Consider the following 27,998-nt stretch of genomic DNA (forward strand, 5'->3'; position numbering starts at 1 on the left):
CTTTCATGCCATCACATATACAGATGTCTGAGGTTGGTTTGTCTTTCCATCTTTGGTTTTAGATAAATTATCACCTGTTACATTTAGAAGGGACTTAGAAGTTGTCAATAACTAGAGTAAAACTTTTCTCTTATATTTCTCTCCTGCTAATACACACTTTGCTGTGCCCCACACTTAATTTCTCTCACACGCAGACAGGCTCGCTTAAGTTCATGTGTTTCCAGGAGAATGGGACTACACACCGAGTGTGACTTACCCTTCTGTTGTCTGCAGGGCTGTGGTAGAACTGAGAGATGACCTGCTTGCTGCCATTCTTCATATTAGCCCCCGAAAACCTGAACTTGTCTGAGACAAGTATGAAAGTGGTGCCATAGTCATAGGACACGTAGACCTGAAGATAAAAAGGGAGTAATCAATGTCTACACCCTGTGGTCCCTGAGAAAACCGTGGTTCCAGATTAAAGCATAAATATTAGCCCAGTATGATTCATCATTATTAATTGACCATCTGAATAAGTTCACTTAGTAAACTACAAATTCTGCTATTTTTATAACATTAATCTGAGAGGTCTGAGGAAAGTGGAACTTCAAGTATACTCTCCTGCTTGGCATCTGTAATCCACAGTTTAAAGCATGACAAATTTCTGTGCCTGATATGTGCTGGAAAGGATGAAGGGAAAGAGGGATTCATTACTGACTGAATACCTATAAACAGATGTTATTTTGTAGACACCATGTCTGGCACCCTATTTCAGTAAAAAAAAAGAAAAACCAAGCCTATTCATTCCTAGTTGGAAATCCTCACATTAACTTTGAATGCTTAAATAGTGAAAAAAATGCAATATATTTCCTTAAACAGAGCTTGTCGCCAGGAGCAACCCTTTATTTGAAGCAGCCATATTTAGAAAACAGATTCAATTTCCAAATCTAAGTCCTCTTCTAAGATGAAGAATATGCACAAAGCCTTGTTCCAGTCTGTCCTTGTTTGCTATTTTAAAGTAATGCATCACACTAAAATAGACTAACTCTATGATAATTTCTTGAGATACAGTGGTAACTTACTAGTGAGAGGGTTTCTGAATAGTGCATTAATTGTGAAACATTTGCAAAGCTAGAATTTTAAACCCTGCTCATTTAATCTGTTGTGTTTGAAAAAGCCTCTGAGCCCAAGTGGGCACCACAGTGTGTGTGTCTTAAAGCTATTATAGGTAGATACTTAAACTCCCTCACTTGGGACAGCAACTCGTCCCTGAGCTGAAGTGGGCACTCCACCCTTTTCCAGTTGAGGACCATGACCTCAGACTTAGAGGTGCTGATTCTCATTACAGCCGCTTCACACTCAATTGCAAACTGTTCCATTGTGAGATGGAGGCCACCACTGATGAAGCCAACAGCACCACATCATCTACAAAAAGCAGAGATGAGATTCTGAGGCCACCAAGGCCGAAGCCTTCTGCCACTCAGCTATGCCTAGAAATTCTATCCATAAAAATTATGAACAGAATCTCTGACAAATGGCAGCCCTGGACCCACAAGAAGCGAGTCCGACTTATGGTCGGCTATACAGACCAAGCTCTCGCTGCAGTTGCAAAGGGACTGAATGGCCTGCAACAATGGGCCAGACACCCCATGCTCCCACACAGAGGTTGGAAGTAACAAAGTACAAATACTTTGTTATTGTACTTAAACAGATTTTTCAGGATCTGTACTTTACTTGAGTATTTATTTTCCTGACAACTTTTTACTTTTACTCCCTACATTTTTACACAAATATCTGTACTTTCTACTTCTTACATTTTCAAAACAGGCTAGTTACTTTAGGTTTAACTCATCTGAGGGAAGATTTTATTTCCATCACTGCACCTTCAAACATCAAACTGATCTGAGCCTAAATGGAGGAACAAATTAAGGGAGAATAGTACTGGTGTGTGAACGATTAAAGACTTAAAAGCATATGATTTATGTTTCATTTATAGCGCTGTGTTCAGGGGTTAAAGTTGGCCGGACCGGGTGCAGATGTCTGTAAGTTGTGGCGTCTAGCTAGTGCTACATAAGAGGAGCAAAAATAAATGGAAAATAAATAAATGTGTTGCAGGTAATTTCAAAATGCAACATTCCTAAATGTTCATCAAATATCAACAAACAGTGTATGCAGTTTGTCACCCAGTGTGTCTGCTAGCTAAAAGAACAGCTGCTATATTTCCAGGGAGAGAAAAGAACAAGATAGAAGTTCACTCAGAGATGGAAAAGATGTAAGAGAGAGGACAGGAGAGGAAGAAGAGAGGTTAGATTTAAAGGTAAGAACTGCTCAGTGACATCTGATAAACTGGAATTTTTAAACTTACATTTTAAAATCAGATCTTGGATCCGTATATGATGTGAAGTTGATGTTTTTTTCAAACAAACAGGTATACTAAGTTTGTGTTAAAAAATGCTGCAGTTTAGTGCAGGATAAACAGGTTAGTTTGCTGTACTGTGGTGAATTTAGAGTAAAGCTCTGTGCTGGTGTTCATGCTCATTGTTAGGTTACAAATGTAGCAGAGATGAGTTTGAATTTAAGCTGATGATGCTTAGATTCATTCACTGAATTCAACCTTTATACCAACTGCAACTTGATACCAACTAAACAGTATACTGTCAGTGTAGGGGTGGAGATCAGCCAAAATAGCTTGTGAAATACTGGGCTACAGATTTTTGAATTCAGTTGTGTAAATCCACAAAGAGCAGCAGCAGCGCAGATCAGCTGATCACAGCCTGACACAAAGAAAATCTACTAGAGCTCAAAACAGAAATTATTGTGAGATGTGATTCTTTACCCTATGCAGAGCCACTACAACCCATCTTAGGGTTCCCCCACCTGCTGAAAAAACGATGAAGAAAGTGTCAATTAATTTCACAAGAAAATTAATTTACACTTTGGTTTCGTCTTGACGAATCGTCATTGTTTTTATCCTTTTAGGTGGTTTTAATTTAGTTATCGTCTCCTTTTTGTCATGGAAAAAACGGTCGTTGGCGAAACCTATGACGAAAATATTTCGTCAATAAAATTAACACTGCCTGGCTGTAGTGCAGCAACAGCTGGACTGCAACGGCCGGATCCAAAGCCCAGTTCCTGTATAACAGAGCATCTCTGGATAGCAGATCCGCTTCTAATTCAGAGAACCCAGTTATGTCCCCATGGAAATGGAAAAAAAGTGCCTGAGGAAGCTCCAGATAATTTATGTGGAGCTGCTCCAGTGTCCACTCACAGGTCGCCCTTCATGTACCCCATCCCAGCTGGACAAGGATTCAAGGATTCTTTATTGTCATTCGCATCACATTTACATGCAGTGGAATGAAATTTCTGTCCTCAGGTGCCAGTGTTGCCCTTAAAGAAGAATATAAAAAAAAGTAACAATAATACAAAAGAAAAACAATTGTTTTTTCTTTTATATTAAGCAAGCTCCACTTGCCAAGACCTCACAGTGCCCATGGGCAGTCCTTGGTTTAGAAAAACTGTCGCCAACAGCGTAACACAATTGTTCATTCAATTCAATTCAATTTTATTTACATAGTGCCAGATCACAACAAACAGTCACCTCAAGGCACTTTATGTTGTAAGGTAAAGACCCTACATTCCACTGTTACAGTTCCTCTCAGTGTGAGAGAAACCACAAAGTGCTGAAAATCCCTCACATTCAGCCAGCCAGCTGGATGGCTGACAACATAAGCCCCAGTGGCTGAAGGGGACTGTTTTGTACAGGCAGAAAAGAGCAAGACATGCTCTTAACGTCTTCACTCTGTCCACTGACAGACGGGCGGTAAAGGAGATTGAGTCTGTGGATGAACCCAGAAAAGTTATTTGTTGTTGTGAAAACAACAATTTTTTTCAGTGTTTATTACGAAGCCCAGGTCAGCCAGGCCCTTCACCGCAATAGACGTTTATGGTGTAGCTTCCTGCCCCAACATCAGGCACAACTGGCTTATTCACCCAAGCCGATTGTGCCTGATGTTGTAGAGACAACACAAGCAGACCCGATATCTTGTTCCTATAAACGCACAGTTGAGCCACAGAGTTTCCATTTCCTCTGGTCTAAGGGAAAGAGGGGTCTATCTTCACTAGCTGGAGAGCTAACAGGGACAAAGGGTGTTAGCTGGCGTGATAAACTATGCAAAGGAAACACTATCTTACCATAGGTGGTGTGATGTCTTAGGCTATAGCAAAAGCCTGAGCTAAGGAATAGACCTAAAACACGCAGATAGTGCCCAGCAACATAGAAGTTAGCTAAACACTTCTATCTACGGACAATTAAGCTAGCTAACCTATATTGTAGTTTGAGATATGCTCCAAAGAGAAAAGAGGTGTTTGAGTAATGACTGCGTAATAGCCCGACCTACATAAGTTGAGGGTGGTTCTGACTGACACTGTGATCACCTGACAGTTAGGTTTGATGTACACAGGGAGGTACATCCCACACACTGAAATGAATGCTAGGAATGAGAATCTGTTTTCTTCATCCATATCAGGGTTCTAGCCAGTGGTTGATCGTCCAGCACTGAGGCATCGTCACAGCAGGCTGAGAGTTTCACCAGTTTGCTATTGGAACCGATTGCTATCACCACAATTAGCACCCCCCCACCCCCACCCCCGAAGTGGCATGCTGTTTAATGACTGTGTTTGAGGCTTTCAGTATTTATTCTGTTTGTGAATTCCTCCTCAGACTGCATGCAGGGGGAAAGAGAGAGAGAGTGCGTGTGTGTGTGTGTGTGTGTGTGTGTGTGTGTCTGTCTGTTGAGGTAGCAGATGGACAGATTAATGTGTAGCTCAACACTCATACCATCATGAGAAACATATTACACAAGTGAGAACAAAACCTTCTGCTGCACTGCTAATTTAAAGAAACAATGTAAAGACTGCGATTTAACTGAAAAACAAGGCCTTGAACATTGTATGAGGCTATAGCTGACTGTAGCTGTATTGCTCAAAAAATTAAAAGAACACTTTTATTTGATGATGTCGGGCATGATTGTGCATCAGGAGGAACTCAGGACCCACTGCACCAACGTAGAGTCAGACAGTGGGTCCGAGGATTTCATCCAGATACTTAATGGCAATCAGGGCGCCACTGCCTAGCCTGTAGAGGTCTGTGTCCATTCATGGACAAATGGACCCACAATAGAAATGTATTGAGGATGTTTGTGAATACAAAGCATTACAACATTAAGCGCATGCAGTCCCCAGTTTTTCAACAATAACACTGATAACACAACAGCAGTAGTTGTGTGTGTCTGTGTGCACACAAGGAAAGCACAAAGAGGCGGAGCCATTATCAAGATGTGAACTCAGGTGGAGCGAAAGGAAACATTTTTCTAGCATCCAAAGCAGCAGCGCTTTTTCCTGGAACCACCATTAAAATCTTTACAGTTTAACAGCTGGAGGAACCCTTCATCAACCATAAGACCAACAAGTGTCAACGTGAAAAAAAGAGAACTTTGTAGCTGCTCTATCCTTCACTGCTTGTTTCACACAGCAAAAAACTGCAGTAAAGCTCAATGGAATAATCAATAGAATACTTAATTACTAAAATAATCGATAGTTGGAGCCCTATTCCTGAGTCTAGGGGCTACGACTGCAAAAGTCCATTCACCTCTATGCTTAAATTGAGACCTCAGCTATAGTAAGAGGATCTGGTAGATGATCTCGGTGCTCTTTTGGGGTTATATAGGTTGAGCACCTTGGCTAGATAGCTGTGTGCCATTCCATTTAAAACTTTAAAAGTAAGTAAAAGAATTTTAAAATCAATATGAAATTGAATGGGGAGCCAGTGTAAACCTGCTAAAACTGGAGTGATGTGGTCATGCTTTCTACTACCTGTCAAAAGACGTGCAGCAGCATTTGGGACTAACTGCAAACAATGGAGAGATGACAGTTCAAGACCCGAATACAGAGAATTGCAGTAGTCCAATCTAGAGGTGTTGAAGTCATGAATATGTTTTTCAAGGTCCTTTGGAGGAAGATAAGATTTTGCATTGGCAATTAGTCCCAACTGATAGAAACTGGTCTTCACAACTCTAAAATTATGCTGCCTGTGCAGGGTTTGATCCAGCGGCTGATCGCCACGCCACGCTGAGGTCATGTTGCGTGGGGCTGAGAATTTCACCAGTTCACTATTGGAACTCTTCACTATCACTCCAATTAGTAAGCGGGTGCACACCGTGCACACTCCGCTTCGCTGCTGATACCAGACTGATTTGTTTTCTCTTGCTAGATCGCTGCACTATAGTATTATTTCACTGCAATTTGCAATCTACTGCCAGGGATGGCCAGTTTTGTTCCCAATGTGCACATGTGATCTTGTCACGGTCCTGTTCATGTTTGATTTCGCACAGCTACAGAACCCTTAAAGCAAGGGGGAAGAAGTGGAAAAGGGGAGCACAAATTTCAAGCTTCAAGTCGCCAACTTGGTGAGATTTAGTGACTTTTCAGACCCCCCTAAGCACCCCCCCCCCGTCCCAAAAAAGCGACAAATTTAGCAACTTTCTGGGAACTCTGGTGACTTTTGGAGAAAACGGGAAAGCCGAAATCCTCCGCCAATGCTGTGTTTTGTGTACACACAGCATGCACATGAGCATCGCTCGAACCTTGCTTTGGACGATACAGCAAATCTTCTAGAAATGGTACGTACTGATGTGCCATCCTGGAAGAGCTGGACTGCCTGTGCAACCTCTATAGGATCCGGGTATCACCTCATGCTACCATAAGTGACACTGACCCTAGCCAAATGCTAGTGACTAGTGAACTAGTGAAAAAGCAGTGAAAAAAGATGAGCAGGGAAAAATATCAGTAACCTCCACCTATAAAATCATTCCTGTTAGGTGGTTGTTGCATCGTTACCCTTACTGTGCACCAGTTATTATTTTCGTTAACACCAAAGCAGCTGAAACTGATTAACAACCCAGCAGGTACTTAACTGACCACATCAATAGCCCAGAAGATTGAATGACTTGATGCTTTACTCTGATTAAAAAGTGCTCCTTAGGGATTTTTTTGGGAGGTTTTTTGAGCAGTGTAGTTCTGGGCCTTTTAGTTTAAGCATTCCTATGTATTTTATGCATAAATGAGTTCAGGTGTACTTACAGAGCTGGTTTTGGGCCCGGTGGGTCCTGCACTGTCTCGAGCCAAGGCTACAATGACATTGCTCTTCTCTCCAGCCCAGTGGACCACCATCTGGTTATGAGAGTCATTCAGGTTGGCCTGCAGAAAAAAAAAAGGGAACAAAAGATACAAGAAAACCATTACTCTGCAAATCAGTACATTATGCTAATTTGTATTTAATACAATTATAAAAAAATAATTATTGTTTTGTAATCTTTCTGTTCCATTAGCACTCAATTTCTTAACATTTTCCAGGTGGTTTGTTTCTAATTACTGATTCTTATAATTTTGTAGGTCACTAAAATTATTTCACAATATTGCTTTAATTACAACAACCAACCAGAGCTTTGTGGCTTTTCATTATGCATTTTAGCAAATCCCAGTCTCGCTTTTTATGATTTGCTTTCAACAGTGTTGTCCTCCTCGGTCGTCTTCCATTAAGTCCACTCTGGCTCAAATAGCAATGAATGGTGCAAATCTGACACTTGTACCTCAACCTTGGAGTTCACCTTTAATTGCTTTGGTTACCATTTGTATTATGCATCTCTTCAATTTGTCATCAATTTTCTTCTTGCAGCCACATGCAGGGATGTTGGTTACACATATTGCAATAATATGTGTATCGCTGACCCTATCCAAATGCAAAACTAGTGAAAAAACAGAAAAGATGAGCAGGGGAAATATGTCAGTGGCCTCCACCTGTAAAACTCGGGTTGGCCGATATATTGAGTTTTTAAAAAATATCGATATATTTTCATACGATATAATAGGGCTGGGCGATATGGACCAAAAGTAAAATCTTAGTATTTTTTTACCTGAATGGTGATATATATATATATATATATCTCAATATTTTTTCTTCCCAAAAGTTATAAACAAAAAGGCACTTCTGAGTCAAAGCTACAAGTCCAAAATGTCACACTGGCACTTTTATTAAGATTCAGCTGTAGATGTACATGAGAAATTGCTCAAAAATAAACTATTGGCATTAGGGCTGCAACGATTCATCGATTAACTCGATTAAATCGATTCTAAAAATTTATCGACACAAATTTACTGTGTCGATGCTTCGTTTAAACTCTGCAGCGCTCAGCTGTCTCGGTGTAAGCGGCGCTCCTCACTAGCATTAGCAGCATTAGTGCTGACGTTTTTTTGTGGGTTTATTGGGGGCTGGCAAACCAACATAGAACTGCATTACCGCCACCTACTGGACTGGAGTGTGAATCACTCACGTATACACAAGCACACATTCTAAAAAGCTCTCCGTCACTGCGATGGATTTCATTTAACACAGAGTGGATCATCACTAGAGTTGCCACCTGTCTCGTAAAATACAGAACCCCGTATGTTACGGGACTCCGTGGAATACGGCTCCGTAACATGCCGTGTTCCGTACTTTACGGGACGGGTGGCAACTGTCGCTGACATGCATTTCCACGCTTCCACTGCTCTCTGTGTGTCTGTGTGTGTTGTGCTCGCTGAGAATTTCAGCTGCTATTTTTGTCTTTACTTCAGCTGTAGCTACCAGAACTGGTTTGCTAGCGAGCGCGGGCCATTAGCACTAGCGATGGTTCGGTACCGGAAGGCCCGCCCCCCAGGACCGAGGGGCTCCTTCAAAATATTTTTTATACTTTAATCCCTTATTAGTGACTAAATATAGACCTGCAGTAGAAACGTATTTTCGAGAATGCTTGTGAATACAAAGCATTACACCATTACTCACACATGCGCTATGGCTCCCGCAGCCACTAGTTTTTCAAAACACTCATAGCAGGCAGCGGTTTTAACTGCGCAAGCGCAAAGAGGCGAAGCTGTGACGGTGAGCTCAAGTAGTGAAAAAGGAAACGTTTTTCCAGCGTCCAAAACAGCAGCTTTTTCTTTTAGTAACCACCATTAATCTGTGAAACAGCTGGAGGTCCTTCATCAAGCACCTGATCAGCAAGTGTTAAGGTGAAGAAAAGAGAACTTTGTAGCTGCTCCATTCACCGCTGTTTGTTCACATGGCGAGAAACTGCATTACGGAAGTTAAAATATGCAGATAAACTGTTAATAAAAAAAAGTATTTCTTATCCGATTACTCGATTAATCGCTGGAATAATCGATAGAATACTCGATTACTAAAATAATCGTTTTATGCAGCCCTAATTGGCATATTTAAATAATAATGCTCGTCAAATAAATTAATGCTTTTTTCCTCTATAAAACAAGACTCACAGCTGCGCTATTAAAATGTAAATGGAAAAGATACAGAGCAAAATAGCAAAAAGCTGACTTATTCTTTAAATAGAGTCTGGTGAAGTCTACTTCACTGGAAAGTACTTCCTCCTGTGTGTACTCCTGTACATCTAGTACTCTGTGCAAATAACAAAACATGTAAACAGACTGAATGAACAAAATTCCATCCTTCAGTCAGACAGTAAATCCATAGACATATGTGCTGTCGTATCACAGCAACGGGCGCACCCACTCAGTGCGGCATCTGCAAGCACATGAAGAAGAAACACTTCTGCTATTAAGGTCACGTGACTTACAGTACAACCCGATTTCTGCTATCTAGTTGTGGTATAGCCAGGAAGTCTTGGGGGTCAAGGTGATGCCAAAGCGTACGAACGGACGCACAATACCAGTGAATGGCCTAAACAACATCTGTAACGTGCACAGCAGTGTCTCAAAGTGTTTCAGTGGGGACCCATTTCACTGCAACACCAGAACACCACAGGTGTGCTTGCTTGAGCATATCCACAAAAGAGTAGAGGGTGCCGGCAACAGCTGTAAAAGCAAAGCAACTTTGCAGGTGGCTGAAGATGACCCAGAAGAATTAATACCAAAAAGAGGAGCTACGTCTGTCGTCTGGAGGTTTTTCGTATATAAAAGGTCAGACGCTGACTAAATGATGATATATTGCAAATGCTGTAGAGCACAAGTGGTTGCTGGAGGTGGTAACACTAGCAAGAAAGAAAATACGGGTAAGAAATTTTGTCATACACCCAGCCCTATTTGGCACAAGGCCCCATAAAATCTTGGGCTAGCCCTGGCTATACAAATAAAACTGAACTGAATTGCTGCCACTTAACAAGGTGTATGGTATGCATTATGGTATGTTTATATTGCAACACTGAGCAAAGCACTATTCTTTTTTTTCTTTTTGATTCGCCTAACCTAATAATATTTAAAATATAATATGCACTATACAAAGATTCAGTACAAGTCAAAAGTTCCCCACACTTCCCCATTCATATGAATTGGTGTGTCCAAACTTTTGAGTGGTACTGTGTATGCTGCTGGCATGACAGCATGAATAAAGATTGTATTCATATTTTATCCACAGAACTCCTTCATGTTATTCCTATGGATATGTGACACGCTTGAAAACAAGGATGAGTTTAGCACAGTATCCTGATCTGCTGACATCTCTTCAGGCTGGCATATGGCTTGAATCTGAGGCTAGAGCCCTGGAAATCTGTAATAATTTAATTCCAGGCACAGAGTCAAGCTCACTTCTTTGATTCCTCACACCAAACACCAACTCTCTGTCTTCAGAAAAACTCTCAAACTACAACAATGCAGAAAGATAAAGATCAACAGAGCCCAAAGATTTGAACCAGCCTTCCAGGCTTTGTGACAACTCAGTAAGGCTCGCACACAGGCTGTGACCTGAGATAACCCCAGGCTGTTGAGCCTGCATTTGTCAGAACATTTCCAAAAACAAGACAAATCACATTTAATAGCTAAATCCAGTTAGCCTGTGTATAGCCTGACTGATTTATTCAGCAACAACAACAAAATGGCACAAGTCAATATTTCATATGAAAAACTGGCCAAATATTAATGTGTAATGTGAAGGGTACTGCTCAGAGAAGAAAAACAGAGCTATCACTGGGGTCTGGTGTTCCCCTCAGTTCTATTAAAGATTTGCTCTAATGATTCATTTTTCATTGATTTCTGTGTCTCTATTTCTTACATATTGGATTTTTTTTTTTTCCATCTGTCCATCCATTCTCTTTTGTTTATCCGGGGCTGGGTCGTGGGGGCAGCAGCATAAGCGGAGAAGCCCAGGCTTCCCTCTCCTCAGCCACCTCCACCAGCTCATCCGGAGGGACCCCAAGGCGTTCCCAGGCCAGCCAAAAGATATAATCTCTCTAGCCTGTCCTGGGTCTATCCTGCGGCCTCCTCCCAGTGGGACATGCCTGGACCACCCCACCCAAGAGGTGCCCAGGAGGCACCCTAGTCAGATGCCCAAGCCACTTCAACGGGCTCCTCTTGATGTGGAGGAGAAGTGGCTCTACTCTGAGCCCCTCCTGAATGGCCACATTCCTCACCCAATCCCTAAGGGCGAGGCCAGCCACCCTTCAAATGAAACTCATTTCTGACGCTTGTATTCGCGATCTTATTCTTTTAGTCACTACCCAAAGATCGTGACCATAGGTGAATGTAGAAACGTAGATCGACCAGTAAATCGAGAGCTTCGCTTTTACACTCAGCTCCCTCTTCACCACGACAAACCGGTGCAGCATCCGCATCACTGCAGACGCAGCCCCGATCCGTCTATCAATCTCCTGCTCCCTTCTCCCATCACTTCTTCTTGGATCCGAGGTTTGACTAATGGGCGGACCCATTTCCAGCACCCTGGCATACACCTTACCAGGGAGGCTGAGGAGTGTGATCCCCCGGAAGTTGGAGTACACCCTCCGGTCTCCCTTCTTAAAGATGGGGACCACCACCCCAGTCTGCCAATCCAGTGGAACCCCCCAGATCTCCACACGATGTTGCAGAGGCGTGTCAACCAAGACAGCCCTACAACATCCAGAGCCTTCAGGAACTCAGGGCGAATCTCTTCCACCCCAGGGGCCCTGCCACCAAGAAGTTGTTTAATCACCTCAGTGACCTCACCCTCAGTGATGGGTGAGTCATCCCCCTCGTCCCCAGACTCTGCTTCCACTACAGAAAGTGTGTCAGTAGGATTCAGGGGGTCTTTGAAGTATTCCTTCCACTGTCCGACTATAGCCTGTTTTTTGTTTTCTTATGTTTTTGTTTTTTTTGGCGGGGGGGGGGGGTTAACAATGAAAACCTGAGTGAAGATGGTTTCCAAAAATGCACTTTGGCCATTTCTGGCCAATTTACATAGCACCAAATCACAACAGTCACCTCAAGGTGCTTTATATTGTAAGGTAAAAACCCTACAATAATATAGAGAAAACCCCAACAACCAAAAGGCCCCTATAAGCAAGCACTTGGCAACAGTGGGAAGGACGAAATCTCTGGCAGAATCAGGCTCAGAGAGGGGCAGCCAACTGCTGCAACCAGTTGGGGGTGGGGGAGGAAGAGAGGACAAGAACTGTTCTAATGTTCTGCTATCTGCAAACTCATGCTACAGAAGTAAAGAAGAGTAAGGAAGAGTCATTAGGAGGATCCCCACCATTAAAACAAACAAGCCCAAAGCAGATTCTTTAAGAGTTTGAAAATACTATCAGCTTAATCTTGGGCTGAAAAGAGTAATCAGATAAGAAATACTTTTGTCTTTTTAACAGTTCATCTGCATATTTTAGCTTCCGTAGCTTTACTGCAGTTTTTGCGCTGTGGAAACCAAACAGTGGGGGATAGAGCAACTACAAAGTTCTCTTTTCTTCACGTTGACACTTGTTGATCAGGTGGTTGATGAAGGGCTCCTCCAACTGTTAAACTGTAAAGGTTTTAATGGTGTTCCAGGAAAAAGCTCATTTCCTTTCTCTCCAGCTAGGTTCACCTTCTCAATAATGGTTCCGCCTCTTGCCACGCATGTGCAGACAGACTTCACATAAAACTGCTGCTGCTGTTGTGTTATCAGTGTTATTGTTGAAAAACTGGGGGCTGTCTGAGCTTAATGTTGTACTGCTTTGTATTCACACGCGCCCTCCTAAATACATTTCTATTTCAGGTTTATTTTTAGTAGCTAATCAGGGATTAAAGCATAAAAAACATTTTGACGGAGCCTCTTGGTACCAAATGGGAGGGTTTTCATCATTTCCGAATGATCGCTACTGCTAATAATGGCGCCCGCTAGCAAACTGTGGTCACAGCGATCTGTTCCAGTGTCTAACAGCTGAAATTCTCATTACAGCAAGCACAACACACACACGAATATAGAGAGCAGCGGAGGCATGGAAAAACATGTCAGAGATGATACACTCGATGTTAAAGGGTTGTTTTTTCCAAATGATGGAAATCAGTCACAGCAATGGGGAACTTTAATGCTGCTAATGTGGATGAAAACACTGCAGAGTTTTTAAAAAACACTGAAGCAACAAATTTGTGTTGAGGAATTTTTATAATCATTTTATTCAAGTTACTCAAGGAATTGTTCCAGTCCTAGTTTAATCAATTTAAGCTTCCACTGTTTTTTTTTTGCATCCCAAAAACACGTGTTATTTGAAGGCATTCCTTTTAACAACCTTGTAACGAACAGAATTCCTACTGCATTGCAGGAGGATGGCAGGTAGCATGTCTGCTGTTCAGATGTGTGAAGCTGAAGGGGCAAAGCTGTCAACACCGTAAAGTAGTAGATCAAACATTTATCACCACCAAGAGCAGACAATCTTGAAGAAATACTGACTGGGTGCACCACACTGACAACTTTTAGGACAAGCCTTAAGTTGTAAGCTTAGTCAAGACATGCAAAGCACGCTCTTCTTTAAGAATCAGCTGAAAATCACCTCTTTTATGAAAATGCAAGGTCTCTATCTAATCATGACAACTGTATTACCCACCTCCCTGAGGGGAACAAAAAACCCACAACACTACATAGGAATAGAATGGACATTTTTCCATGTCTCTGAGAATAGGATTTTTGTGAGAATATGATGGAACAGGATTAAAAATCTACTCCTGTGTCCTGTAGCACCTGTCTATTTCCAGATCTCTCAAAAGATCTCTTGTAAACCCTCTGCCGTAACTAACTAAGAAACATGGTGATGCTACTTATTTACAGCTTCTTTATTCTGTCTGTTTATCTCAGCTCAAAGGAATGTACTTTGTAATTAAGTACAAGCTTCCATTACAGTTCTTCTTGTTTCATAGTTGAATGGTGAACACTTTTGGCTGCATAATGATGTATGTGGAAGCAAGTCAAAAAATAAACTCCAGTGGGTATGTTGATGGTGCTGAAAGAACACCCAGTGAGACAGCGTGTCTGAGTGAGTTTTTGGACAACAAGCAGCAGTGTGGCACAGAGGATGGATCTGCAGCTCAGTGGACAAAACCACACTTTTCTTTGACTATGTAAACATCTGGCTGATCCTGCTCCAACAAATCGTCTGTTCTGATGTAGAGGATGGATAATGCAATAACTTGCTTAAACACCCACTAAGTCCCCTCCAGTGCACCTCCCATTTAGCGTGTGGACAGAAAACAGGCTATTTCATTTTTTTCATTCTCACTGTCTTGCCATCATTCTGCTGCTACTTTTCATTCCTTATCTTTTATTGATGATTTTGAGAGGGGGCAAAAAAAGGCTCCATTTTGCTTCAAAGGCCTTTCTCTGTACTTTCCTAGTCCAGTGTGGAGCAAACAACAAGTATCGCCATCGGCTGTGATCAGACACAACCCTCCACCCAGTCTGCTGCCACTACCACAACAATGATGTGGATAATGATGCAAAAAGGCAGCATTATGCCTGTATAAGGAACAGGAGTTTAATAAAATATTCAGCCTGAGACTTTCCAGCAGTAAAAAGCAACTGCTGGCAGCATAGTCTGCACTGCTGTGTCTTATGTGTTGTTAACATTTGGATTGAAAAGTCGGTGCCAATGTTCAACAATAATCTGCCAAATACATTAAAGAGAAGGCAGTGATGCTAATATCTCCACCTACAGTGGTCTCAAAAATGTGTACAGCAATGCAGCAACAAGGCTCACTATGTGGTTAAGGGGGTGGCTGATCACAAAAGGAGCCTTGAAAGGCAGGATATACGAGAGTAGATCTATCCTTTAGTATAATGCAACCAGAAAACGGCAAAGCAAATGTCCTGGAGTCTGTGTGTCACCAGTGAGACACAAATTTAACCTTTTCCTCATACAAACTCCAACAAAGGGATGACTATGAGGTGCTGCCATACAGTCAGCTTCACTGATAAATAACTTGCTTTTCCATCTCTTGCTTTAGCCATCCTGCTCCTGCTCCTCCTCCTCTCCATCTTCTTCTGTGTGCCTCCCCCAGGTAAAAGCCAGGGCTGTCTCTGGTGCTGAGGTGTTGCAGCAATAAATCTCTGCATTTTTGGCATTACTGACCACTGCGAGTGGGCGAAAGGGGTGTCAGCAGCTCTTCAGACAGACAGAGAGTGCAATGATGACTCTGGGGATAAATAAAATTAATAAATTATCTGCCAGGTTGTAGCAAATTGCAGTAAGACAATTCGTCCTACCATGGGTGATCACTGCTCTGCAGCTCCACTACACGTCATAACGACAAGAATATGTATACCATATACACTCCCAGCTAAATTCTTATTCAACACAGCATCTTTGTTCTAAGCTTCATAAGAGTAGTGGGGGGCATTATTTTCCCTTGTAGGATTTTGTTCTTTTGAGGAAAGCAAAAATATTTAATACAAATAGTGTCACATTTTTGTCATATCAATGTGATATGGTAGCTATAAAAAGGAAAAAAACAAATGTTCTGTAGATAAACTGCTTGTGGTAAGTTTTCTGGTCACTTCAAGTTTGCTTTAATAAGTGCAATAAAAAACATTATTAGCACTTGTCAGCACCACTTTACAGATTTGACAAGAGGGCAAGCTGTATCCTAGTAACAGCAGAAAAGAGACATCGCATCTTTGTGTTGTAATTTAGGACACTGATGAAGCCAGGTTCATGAAAATTCCCTATTCACCATCTCTCCTGTTTTCTTTTCTCTCTCTCACATCCTGCACTGCAACATGGCCTGCAGTCCTGGCAGAGAGGTGTTCCTTATCTTTTCATGTCCATCAATCTTATTGACAGTTTTGTAGGTACTTGGAGAGTGAGGCAGGGGTTTGGTTAGACAGGAGAGCGTGTTGCAGGCAACCAACAAGGGAACTGTAATGCAGCAGGTCCTTGTCTCCATCTTTCACAGACAATCCATACTGGAAACCCTACACCTTCTATGAAATCTTCTGGGCAGTCGGGATTCAGGAAAAGCAAACCAAACCGTAATAAACTGCAGAAGCGAAGGAGTTTTTGCATCGGTTCATTATCAGAACTGAACCGTGTGCGGCTATTAGCACTAGCAAGCAGTTGTTCGATAGTGGGAAAAATAAGTATTTGACACACTGCCGACTGCGCACGTTTTCCCACCTACAAAGAATGAAAAGGTCTGTAATTTTTATCGTAGGTACACTTCAACTGTGAGACACAGAATAAAAAAATCCAGAAAATCACATTGTATGATTTTGAAATAATTAATTTGTACTTTATTCCATGAAATAAGTATTTGATACAATAGAAAAACAGAACTTAATATTTGGTACAGAAATATTTGTTTGCAATTACAGAGGTCAGACGTTTCCTGTAGTTCTTGACCAAGCTTGCACACACTGCAGCAGGGATTTTGGCCCAGTCCTCCATACAGATCTTCAGGTTTTGGGGCTGTTACTGGGCAACATTCAGTTTCAGCTCCCTTCAGATTTTTCTATTGGGTTCAGGTCTGGAGACTGGCTAGGCCACTCCAGGACCTTGAAATGCTTTTTACGGAGCCATTCCTTAGTTGCCCTGGCTGTGTGTTTCAGGTCATTGTCATGCTGGAAGACCCAGCCATGACCCACCTTCAGTGCTCTTACTGAGGAAAAGGAGGTTGTTGGCCAAAATCTCGCGATACATAACCCCATCCATCCTCCCTTCAATACAGTGCAGTCATCCTATCCCTTTTGCAGAAAAGCACCCCCAAAGTATGATGTTTCCACCCCCATGCTTCACGGTTATGACAGTGTGGATACCAAAATGCTCCATTTTGGTCTCAGCTTAATTCCCATTTTCCTAGCATAGTATGAAGAAATGAGGGGTGGTTCAAGACTTTTGCACAGTACTGTATGTCCAGCCATCCATTATCTTCCGATTATTATGACTTTTACATATTCTTTATTTATTAGGGTAAAAACTGTCATTGATATTAAAAAAATCTTTTTAAAGAGATATCTGGCCAAGAGAGCTCCAGAAATTGTAACAAATATAACATGACAGTTCTATAACGATCTTTGAAGTGGCCAAAACAACTGGATTGATTATAATGTAGACACAATAAGATATTTACAAAACAGCTAATTTCTTCATTTCATATATAAGTCCTTCATAAATCCTGTTGACTACAGTCTATTTACAAATATAATCAAAGACATTACACTGAAAAAATAAACAAATAAATAAATTTTAAAAACACAGACACATTGGAAATCACTGGCAGACTGTGCGGGAGCAGATCTAACCGCCTCCCTGTGACGGGGATCCGTTGTAGGACGGGTAGCACAAATGGAGCATCTCGGTCTCGCTCCTGATTAGTCATGCCCAGGAGAAGGGCGGGCAAAAGGGGCCAAAAACCACCCTACACGCAGGACCCCAACCAGGTCTGGAGGTGAGCCTGCAGCTTGCAGAAGCCAACCACCTGAAAGCACCAGCATGAGGGTCAGGCTATATTTGGCATGATACCAGTAAACATAAAGTACACACTGGTCTCTGCTCACCTCCTACCATGTTCACTGTGAAACGAAGCAAAGGATAAGCTGCATCGTGTTTCTATTTTTAGCTAATTATTTGGCTTATTATCAGCGTTTGCCTCATTTGTCTCAGAAGCAATACCTGTTTTTCCATCAAATATCTCTCCATTTTGATGTCACTCTACAGCTGTGACAGCAGCGAATGAGAGGACTACTGAGGTGAATTTCTTTGTTCCGCCATGAAAATGGTTCCGATGTTAAACATTAGTTCTGCATGTCTTTTCTCGCAAGTCGCTTGTGCCCCACCTGTCATGAATCTGCGCCCACCAATAGCACGCCACACACTTTGAGAATCACTGCTCTAATTGCTACTAAGCTGGCTCCAAAATTTAGCCAATCCTGATAGATTCCCATTTTAAAATGGTCAGCTGTTGAGCAGAAATAAACATGATTATCATGGGCAGGGTTCTAGCGAGCAGTTGATTGCCTGGCGTTGCGCCATGCTAAGGTCGTCTTGCGCTGGACTGAGAATTTCACCGTTTACTATTGGAACTCTATCACTGCAATCAGCAAGCAGGTGTGCACCCCCATGGACTCCACCCTGTCGCCGATCCCAGTCTCAGATTTTTGTTCCCTCTTGCTAGATCGCTGCACTACAGTATTATTTCACAGCAATTTACAATCTACCACCAGCCACGTTCGGTTCACAATGTGCATACGCGATCCTGCGACGGCCCTTTTTACGCTTGACTTCGTGGGGTCCCAGAAAGCACAACGGCAACCAGCGTGAATGTGAGGAGGAAGAAGAGGAAAAGGGGAACTCAAAGGACCATTTCAGGCTTTCCAGAAGCTGTAAGAGGACTTGTCATGTGATGACAATGTGATGATGGATATTCGAATGTAGGAAGTCCTTTTAGCAGCTGATTGGTTCGATAAAACATCTGGATTATAACGTTTTTGTGTGTATGCTTTATACGTGATTTCTGCAAACCCATTAGTGGAAGGAAACAGCACTCTGGGACACACTGAATGCTTGATATGTAAAGTGCAACTCTTTTGGCTTATATGCAAAAAGAATTATTGCTCTACTGACCTAGAAAGGCCTGAATTAGGTGCCGTTTACACGAGACCGTTTTCATTTTGAAACGGTGTCGTTTTGATGCGTTTTGGCCTTGCGTTTACACGACAACGGTGTCGTTTTGATGCGTTTCGCCCTTCTGTTTACACGACAACAGAGTGAAAACGATGTGTTTCAGAAACGGGGTCCAGAGTGGAGCGTTTCAGAAACGCACCGGCTTGCGTTTTCGTGTAAACACTTGAAACCGGGGTGATTTGAAAACGCTCGACTCGCACATGCGCACTATGGTTGCGACGGCCAGTTTTTCGCGCACGCGCAAACTGATAAACAGTACTCGCGGATTCACGAGTGCTTCTTATGCTTTTCCTGTGTTTTTACCGTTTTGTAATTCAGCGTTGTGTGCAGCAGCGATCCAACCTCATCATCGGTCCACACAAAACCTCTCACATTGGCCGTTTTGTAAGTAATGAACAATTTGCCGCACTACCTACTGTGTCACTCCACGCATGCGCGTCTTGCGTAAACAAACTTTGCAAAGAGAAAACCAACGCCAACTTGTGGCCTGGCATGGGAACTACATCGTTTTCATCGTTTCACATGTCCTCGTGTAAACACGGATCGTTTCTGAAACGCCATCGTGTAAACGAAAGGCTGAAACGCATCAAAACGACACCATTTCCAGTGAAAACGGCTTCGTGTAAACGGCACCTTAGAGTTCTGCATCACTCCTACATATGTAACTGGAAAACCCCTCTGAACCCTATGCTGTAACATACGACATAACCTGACGTGCACCTCTTGAGAAATATTAGTACACAACCTCAAGGATTGTGAGTACCATCTAAGCTTCAGAGGGGATTTCAGGTTACATACATAGGCCCCGCAAAGACTCGAGTCAGAAGTCTATTTCACGCCTAACTGACTGTTCACCATCCCTCAATTAGCATTAGCTAACTGAATGCACTGGGCTGAAATTTTTTTCTGGATAGTACCCTGGACAGGTATAAAAACTACCCTGATCTCTATAGCTAACTTTGACCTTCATACCAACTGCAGCTGTGGATTTTGTTAAGACTTAAAGTTAGGGGCACAGCCACTCTGACAGGTGTCTCTGAAGCAGGAAGCTGTAGCCAAAAGCCACCAGCCACCACCAACACTTCACCCTCAACTAATTCCACTCACTGAACTGGACCTCTTGATTGTGTTTTTTGATTCTGGTGCCTTTTGGAGTGTTTTTTGTAATTTTCAAATAATAATATGAATATATAAAACTTCTTATAATACTAAGAAAACATCAGTTTCACACACAATTAAATAACTGAAAGTACAAACTTCTGTTACTTAGCACTAATTAGCAGATAGCGGTACCTATTCATTTAATCTATACAGCTTTAGTAGTAATACAGCTTGTTAACTCAGTTTTCTAGCCTTAGCTATACCCAGGAACTCCACCCTCTCATCTAAATATTTTCTTCTGGCTCCAAATCTACAACATAGCAGTAGCCAAACCCACAAATCCACAAACTAACTGTGTTCATCTTTTATATACAGTCTATGCTAACCACCTGGCATCCGACTTCTCTGCAGTTACAGGTATTTAAAATTCTGAAGAAAAACTTCTCGAGCAACTGGTGTTTTTCAAAGCCACAGGCCCAACCCCAAACTTACTCTGAACCTTAAGAAAACATGACTCAAACTCATTTCACTTTTTTTTTTGAATCACCACTCATCGAGTCACATACTCAGTGTTTTCTGTCTAATATGACACCTTTAAATATATTCCTTGTCACTTTAAAAAGGTACGCTAGATTGTTTGCACCACAACTTGAGGAGGCAAGCAAAACTTTCCCTACAGGAAAAGGTCAGGCTGTTATTGTGGCAGTCCTCAATGATATCTGACTCGAGTCTGTCAAATCACCTCCACAACAATGCAGTCAGACAGTCTCCCACACCACCATCCTGAATTGCAAGTGGTCATAGCAGTCCTTGCTCTGCTCTGGTGATCCTCTGTGAGCAAGAGAGCCACTTTAACCAGAACCTGCACCATGTGGAAAAATGGATTTAGGTGACACCACCCTGAGCTCACCAAGGCTACAAAGCAGAACAGGTACTGCCGCTGGCAGCTCCAGTCCAAGACAGAGGGGACAAAGTGCATCAGACTATGGGAAAAGGAACTGGCAACACATTGCTCTGTTAGCTACTGGCATAAAATACATGTTATTATTTATTCCTTTACTTTATAAGACACTCCCTCACTACCATAGCAAGTTCAAGTTCATTCTGTTCAACACAGTCACTACTAGCAGCTGACACACTGGTTGCATTCCTTATGTGTGCTTGGACCCAAATAAACTACATCTGGTCTTGTGCAGACACATGAGAAGAAAGGCACAAGTTATGTAAAGCTTTGTCTATGTATATCACTGGTATTTTGACATGTTTTTGCAGTGTTTGGTGCTCACTAAACTGCAACCGAAAAATGTTAGAAAAAACCTAATACAGGCCCAGGTGAAATACAGCAAGCCAGGCTTATGTATGAGTCATTCAGAGCAGGCCACACACCCATCAGCAGAGAAGGATTAGCACTGAGTGAAACATTAACATTCAAACAAGATCCAGACAAAGCAGTAACCTAGTGTAAAGACTGCTTGCAGACAAAGGTCTATGCTCCCAACAGGCTTTAAATCTTGAACACAAACCAGGTTATAACTACCTGCTGCATCTTCCTTTCTCCACCTGTCATCTGAATTGGAAGTTTATATACAGGGTTTCCTTTTAAGAAAATGAAAAAGAAAGTGCTACATGCATTGTTTGAACAAACGAAATTGGAAAATAAGGAGATAAGGATTAGGAGATTTGAAACAAAAAAGTAAATTCTAGAAATACAAATGTACTTCCTCTTAAACAGCATGAGGGGATTTTTAACATCCGCATCATTTGTTTTTCACAAGCCGTCAGGCAAGGAGATGCACAGGTGACAGTCCCCATGCAGTTACATTTTTTAACCACACTGTAGATAGGCACGTGCTTAGAATGGCAAACATCAGTTTTCATATCGGAGCCTAACTCCGCAACCTTTTTCTACACCAAGAAAACAGGCTTCAAAAATCTTGACAGGAGTGTTTTATTTATCCCTGTTCTAGCATTGTAACAGAGAGGATATTCTCCCCGGCTGGGGACATAACAATAGTAACACCACACACTGTGTGGTGTACAAGGTAGTTCACACAGAGATTAAGTTCAGTGAGTCACTTTAGCTTTTTGTTTGTTTTTTTTGTTGTGGTTTTTTAAATCCATCAAAAAGATACCATCAGTGTTTGATTTACTAGTGGACAATATCCTTCCCATTATTTGGATATTCAGGTGCTCCCCAGCTAGCCCTGGCCCTTCCTTTCTCACGTTTCCCTCCCGGTTACCCAATCAGGTCACTATTGTGGCAGTTACCAATATCATTCAATTGCTTCTCCAGAGAGGCTGCTACACCGAAGTTACATGCTGCAGTTCAAGACAGCAGAATCACTTGATTACTGCTCTATTATTTATTTTTACATACGCACTGCTCAAAAATATAAATAAAGGAACACTTTTAATCAGCGTATAGCACCAAGTCAATTAAACTTCTGGGATATAATTAACAATGGGTGCACTAGAGGGGCAACAATGAGACTACCATCAAAACAAAAATGGTTTTACAGGTGGAGGCCACTGACATTTTCTCTCATCTTTTCTGACTGGTTTTTCAGTAGTTTTGCATTTGGCTCGGGTCACTGTCACTACTGGCAGCATGAGGTACTACCTGGACCCTACAGTGGTTGCACAGATAGTCCAACTCATTCAGGATGGCATATCACTACATGCCATTGCCAGAAGGTTTGCTGTGTGTCCCAGCACAGTCTCAAGAGCATGGAGGAGATTCCAGGATACAGGCAGTTACTCTAGGAGAGCTGGACAGGGCCAAAGAAGGTCCTTAACCCATCAGTATCTACTCCTTTGTGCAAAGAGGAGCAGGATGTGCACTGCCAGAGGCCTACAAAGTGCCCTGTGTGTGAATGTCTCTGGCCAAACTATCAATAACAGATTTCATGAGGGTGGTTTGAGGGCCTGGCATCCTTTAGTGGGCCTTGTGCTCACTGCTCGGCACCTTAGAGCCTGACTGGCATTTACCATAGAATACCAGAATTGACAGATCCACTAAGACTGACTAGTCAAAACATTAGACTGACAAATCACATGGAGAAAAAATATCTATCAACTGGCCCAAATATCTAGCCACCATAAAAGGTAAAAGATTAAATATTTCTATTAAAGCATAACACAATAGTTCCTTCCAGAGTTCCACCCTTCTGGTGATTTGATATTCCTTGGAAGCATGGAGGAGTTAGGCTCAGTGTCTGGTAGTACCAAGGAGTGGAATGCAGCAACATTATGCATGGGCATTTAGCCTATTCTCCACCCTCCCCACTCCTAAGCTCTGAGCTCTCCATTATTCAGCTGCAGGAGTGAGAGTGTGTGTGTGTGTGTGTGTGTGTGTGTGTGTGTGTAGTGGGGGGGTGGGGTGGCAGCGTGACCAGGAGAGTATCATCAGCGGAGCCTGGCTCAAACAATGACATCATCTCTGCAGGACTGGCAGGCAAAGAAGGCCACTGCGCTCTCACCGGGAGCTGAGCACTGTCCACTTTACATGTTCAAACTGGCCGGTGTTTTATGGCTACAGGGACGAGGCACAATTGAGCAACTGTTCTCCTCCCAGTGTGACTGCAGACCTCTCTGCCTGAGTTCTTTTCAGACTCACAACGCAAGGTGTTCAAGAACTTGCACACCAAAATAATGCTTAGAAGTATATAAAAATACAGGCAAGTTATGAAGTTAATTTGTGCTACTGAAAAGCTTGATACTGCAGAACTTGATAGAAAATGATGAATGTTATTGAGGTCTACTGAGAAGTGGGCCAAAGCTGTTCCACACCAAGAAAGCGCTGCTTGAAATGTTTTGACAGCAGCTTCACAAACTCAACCAGATAAAAACTAATGAAGTTGTTTTCATACTGGAGCTAAGTGCTACATTACAGCAGATACACACATATATATTATATATATATACACACACAGTGGGCTGCTGTGCCTTCAGCCTGAGCTTAGGGAGCTAAGAGTGAGAGTGTGTGATGAATTTTAAGGAGGAGCATGTGAACATAAAAGCAGAGCATGAAGATGCGTGCAGTTCCTCAGAGGACAGTGCCTGCTGCTTTCAGGATGCAGTGTGGAGAGACTGATGCTGCTGTAAACACTACTCCAACTCCAGGTGATGGGTGTCATTAAGGTGGATTTTACTCTGGCTCAAAGGCACCATGCACACCGCTCTCACATGCTAATGTAGCTTGAAGATGTGAATGTTTTTTGTCTTGAAATGGGGGGGTTTAAAGTAAGCTTCCTATTAGTCTGGTTCTGTGACATATTTATGTGCACAGAGAGCTGTGCAGATCTGTTCCGCTATGCTGGCTCTCATTTCTCATGCAAGCAGCTAAATAAACAAAACAGCGATGTAGTGCAATGCTACAAAAATCCAAACTGTGGCTCTAATAATATTTCTGAGTTATCTGTAACGTGTCAAACTCAAGGCCCCCGGGCCAGAACCAGCCTGCGATATAATTATATTTGGCCCACAATATAATTTCATATGGGTATTTTTAATGGCCCACTGGTAAAAAGCACTCCTACCACTCATACTACAAATCCCACTATGCACTGCAACAGCTGCCACGCAGGTCAAGACCTGTGCACTAAGCCGTTATCCTGCATTGCCAATGACACATTGATCAGTGGTCAAGAGACAAAAACAATGGTCAGCACTTTTTACAGTGACATAAACTAGCCTGATGCCCTAAAATGGCCAAACAAAAAGTGGACTTTGATAACAGGGATTTTTCAAAATAGGTGCGAGGCAGAGGACCTGTTCTCTCGCATGGAAGGTAAGCCTGTGTGTCTCTTTTCCCTGCCTGCAATGTGCAGGGAAAAGAGTGGATTGGTGGGATAGATGTGGGAGATGATGCAGGGGGAGACCTGCACAGGTGAGCTGACAGTGCATCACAAAACAGGAAAAGCTGTGCAGCAAAGTCCTGAAGACAGAACACGTCACAAGCACTGTAACACAGACGGTGAACTTTAGAAAAGGCAAAGGTTTAATTCACTGGCAGTTTCAGTCTTTTCTGGAGGAAATAGCTTCTGAATTTGGTGACGTGACTTATCACACAGGTGCGATGAGCTGCCTGAATTTGTCAGTTTATAGGAAGTAAGAAAGAAATGGAATAAGAGAGAAACTAAACAGCTGTTTGTTTCTTGTTTCTGGACTTTTTGCTGATATCACATCACAGTTTTTATCTAAAAAATGTGCAAATTTTCATCAGCTTGAACCGTTTCTCATTTTCCCTGATGTTACTTTTGAAGAAAAATATAATTTTATATTTTATTTAATGTGCTGAGGAAAAGGTTGTTGTATTATGGCCATTAAATCTCATATTGCTGATTAAAATCATTTCAGTTTGAGACTGTTCAATAAATGCCAATCCTGTTTGGTCCATGACTTACACTGTGTTGTCATTTCATTGAGTTTGACACCCCTGATCTATACTCAATATAACCACAAAAATACTCCACAAAACACATTGTTTTTGTACTAGGTGAGATAAAGATTCTGTATGTGAAAGTTTAGAAAACAGGCCAACCTGAGGAGGGAAATTTAGCCTCAAAATATTTCAGGTTAATTTGTGATAATTATTTGTATGACAATTTAGAAAAATCATCACCATCCTTCTTTTTCAATGAGCTCCTGTCACTGATGACAATTCAAAGCATGTATCTATTATAAGGTTCCAGCAGCCATGGGATTATAGTACAATAGCAGTGACATAGCACAGTGACACAGCATAAATCAATCAGAACCATTAAAGTAGCTTAGGCAGTGTTTTTCCTGGAAATTTTAAGTTAGTTGTATTTAACAATAACTAACGTTACCTAGCCTTGTAACTCTCCAGAATGCATAACAATGTCACATAATAAAATTGAAACTGAAAAATATTTTCTATTTAGGATGTTGTATCTTGGGTCGAGCTTTTTAACCAGCTGCTTAAAGCTTTTCCACTGTTTAACCACATCAGTAACTTCTCTCTAGCGTTTCCTCTTCCTGTGATATGGGTGTAATTAGCGAGTGTTGCAGCTATGCAGGGTGGAATCATTCGTCTACTTTTGTAACTCATATTTTTTGATAACGTGATTGTCCTCAACGGTGTGTTTTTTGCCTCAAGTCATGAAATAGGTTTGTTGCATATTTTGCAAAGCACTGTGCTTTGTTAGAGGCTCTTGAATTCGCTGCCTTTTCACTAAATTGTCATCAAAGACTGGCATGCAGCTCTTGCTGCCAGACATGCTGAGGCTTGTCTTCTTGTTGTGCGGCAATAGGGAATGTAAACGCATAGCATCACTTTCATTGATATGACCCTTACAGTACCAGTCAAAAGTTTGGACACAACTTCTCATTCAATGTTTTCATTTTTCTATTTTTTTCCTACATTGTAAATTAAAATTGATGTCATCCAGACTTTGGAGAAACACATAAGGAATCATGTAGTAAACTTAAAAGTGTTAAATTAATCAAAATATGTTTTAGATTTCAGATTCTTCAGAGTCGGCACCTTTTGCTTTGATTACAGCTTTGCACTCTTGGCATTCTCTCAGTCAGCTTCATGAGGTCATCACCTAAAATGGCTTTCCAACAATCTTGAAGGAGTTCCCAGAGGTGCTGAGCACTTGTTGTCTGCTTTGCCTTCCCTCTGCAGTCCAACTCATCCCAAACCATCTCACTTGGTTTTAGATCAGGTGATTGTGGAGGCTAGGTCATCTGACACTCCATCACCCTCTTTTTTGGTCAAATAGCCCTTACAGAGCCTGGAGGTGTGTTTGGGGTCATTGTCCTGTTAAAAAAGTGATGGTCCCAATAAGCACAAACCAGATAGGATGGCACATTGCTGCACAATGCTGTGGTAGCCATGCTGGTTAAGTGTGCCTTGGATATTGAATAAATCACCAACAGCGTCACCAGCAAAGCACCCCCATACCATCACACTTCCTCCTCCATACTTCACAGTGGGAACTACACATGTAGGACCCATCTGCTCCCCTTTTCTACGTCTTACAAATACATGGTGTTTGGAACCAAAAATCTCAAATTTGGACTCATCAGAGCAAAGAACAGATTTCCACTGGTCTAATGTCCACTCCTTTACTAAATAATTCCATATGCATGTCTTCACGGTTTGGATGACTTTAGTGTTAATCTATAATGCAGACATTTTTAAATAATGAAAAACCACTGAATTAGGTGTTTCCAAACTGGTACTGTATATCACATAAAAACTCATACCAGTATTATTGTGGAGATGATAGGATTTAGCACAGCTTGAGCCAAATCTCGTGGATGAAGTTAAAAACTGTCAGTATAATTACTGTTTGTTAATCAAAATTTTAATCAAAGCATGTTTTAAATGTCATTTAAGTGTGTGCGGGACATTATGTTATTAGTTTGCAGTGTGACTAACATTAGTACTAGTAGCAGAAGCCTTCTTTCCTTGCAGTTTAGCATGCACACACCCGTGCAGAATGCACCTATCCATTGCTCTGGTTATGTGGTTTTATTTTAGTTTACTCTGATGCTGCCTACAAAAAAACGTTGATTCTCTAGATCAAAGTACTGCAGAACAACAGTGGTTAGTGGGGCTCTCATCTATCTTACTTCACACTTTTTCACAACTTCCTGTCATAGACAGAGAAAGAGACGAGGTGCTGCAGTCTGCAGTACAGGCATAGGGCAGATTAATAGACAGTTAAAAGACGATAGTAAGTAATAAAATATGAATGATCATTTTAACTGGCAAGTATCTCAGGTGAAGACTCACAACTGTAACATTTGATCGTCTAATTAACTAGACAGGGTTCTAACCAGCGGTTGATCACCCGGCACTGCGCCATGCTTCATGCTGAGGCCTGAAAGTGAGGGGGGAGAAGTGGAAAAGGGGAGCACCAGGGGCGTGGTGGCCATCGGGAGGTTCGGGAGTTTTCCCGAACGGCTGTTGGTTTCCAG

At 41.9% G+C, this 27,998-nt stretch overlaps 1 protein-coding gene across 3 annotated transcripts in view; it reads right to left on the bottom strand.

Moving 5' to 3' along the window:
* Positions 1–27,998, bottom strand: part of sorl1 (sortilin-related receptor, L(DLR class) A repeats containing) — a 129,625-nt gene that overhangs the window by 95,094 nt on the left and 6,533 nt on the right. For all 3 annotated transcript variants that reach the window (XM_030744182.1, XM_030744184.1, XM_030744183.1), the window contains exons 2-3: positions 7,117–7,233; positions 257–391 (exon numbers count right to left, since the gene is read on the bottom strand). In XM_030744182.1, coding sequence (XP_030600042.1) covers positions 257–391; positions 7,117–7,233 — 252 coding nt within the window. The remainder of the gene's footprint in view (positions 1–256; positions 392–7,116; positions 7,234–27,998) is intronic.

Source organism: Archocentrus centrarchus, chromosome 13, assembly GCF_007364275.1.
Source record: "Archocentrus centrarchus isolate MPI-CPG fArcCen1 chromosome 13, fArcCen1, whole genome shotgun sequence".
Classification (NCBI taxonomy): domain Eukaryota; kingdom Metazoa; phylum Chordata; class Actinopteri; order Cichliformes; family Cichlidae; genus Archocentrus; species Archocentrus centrarchus.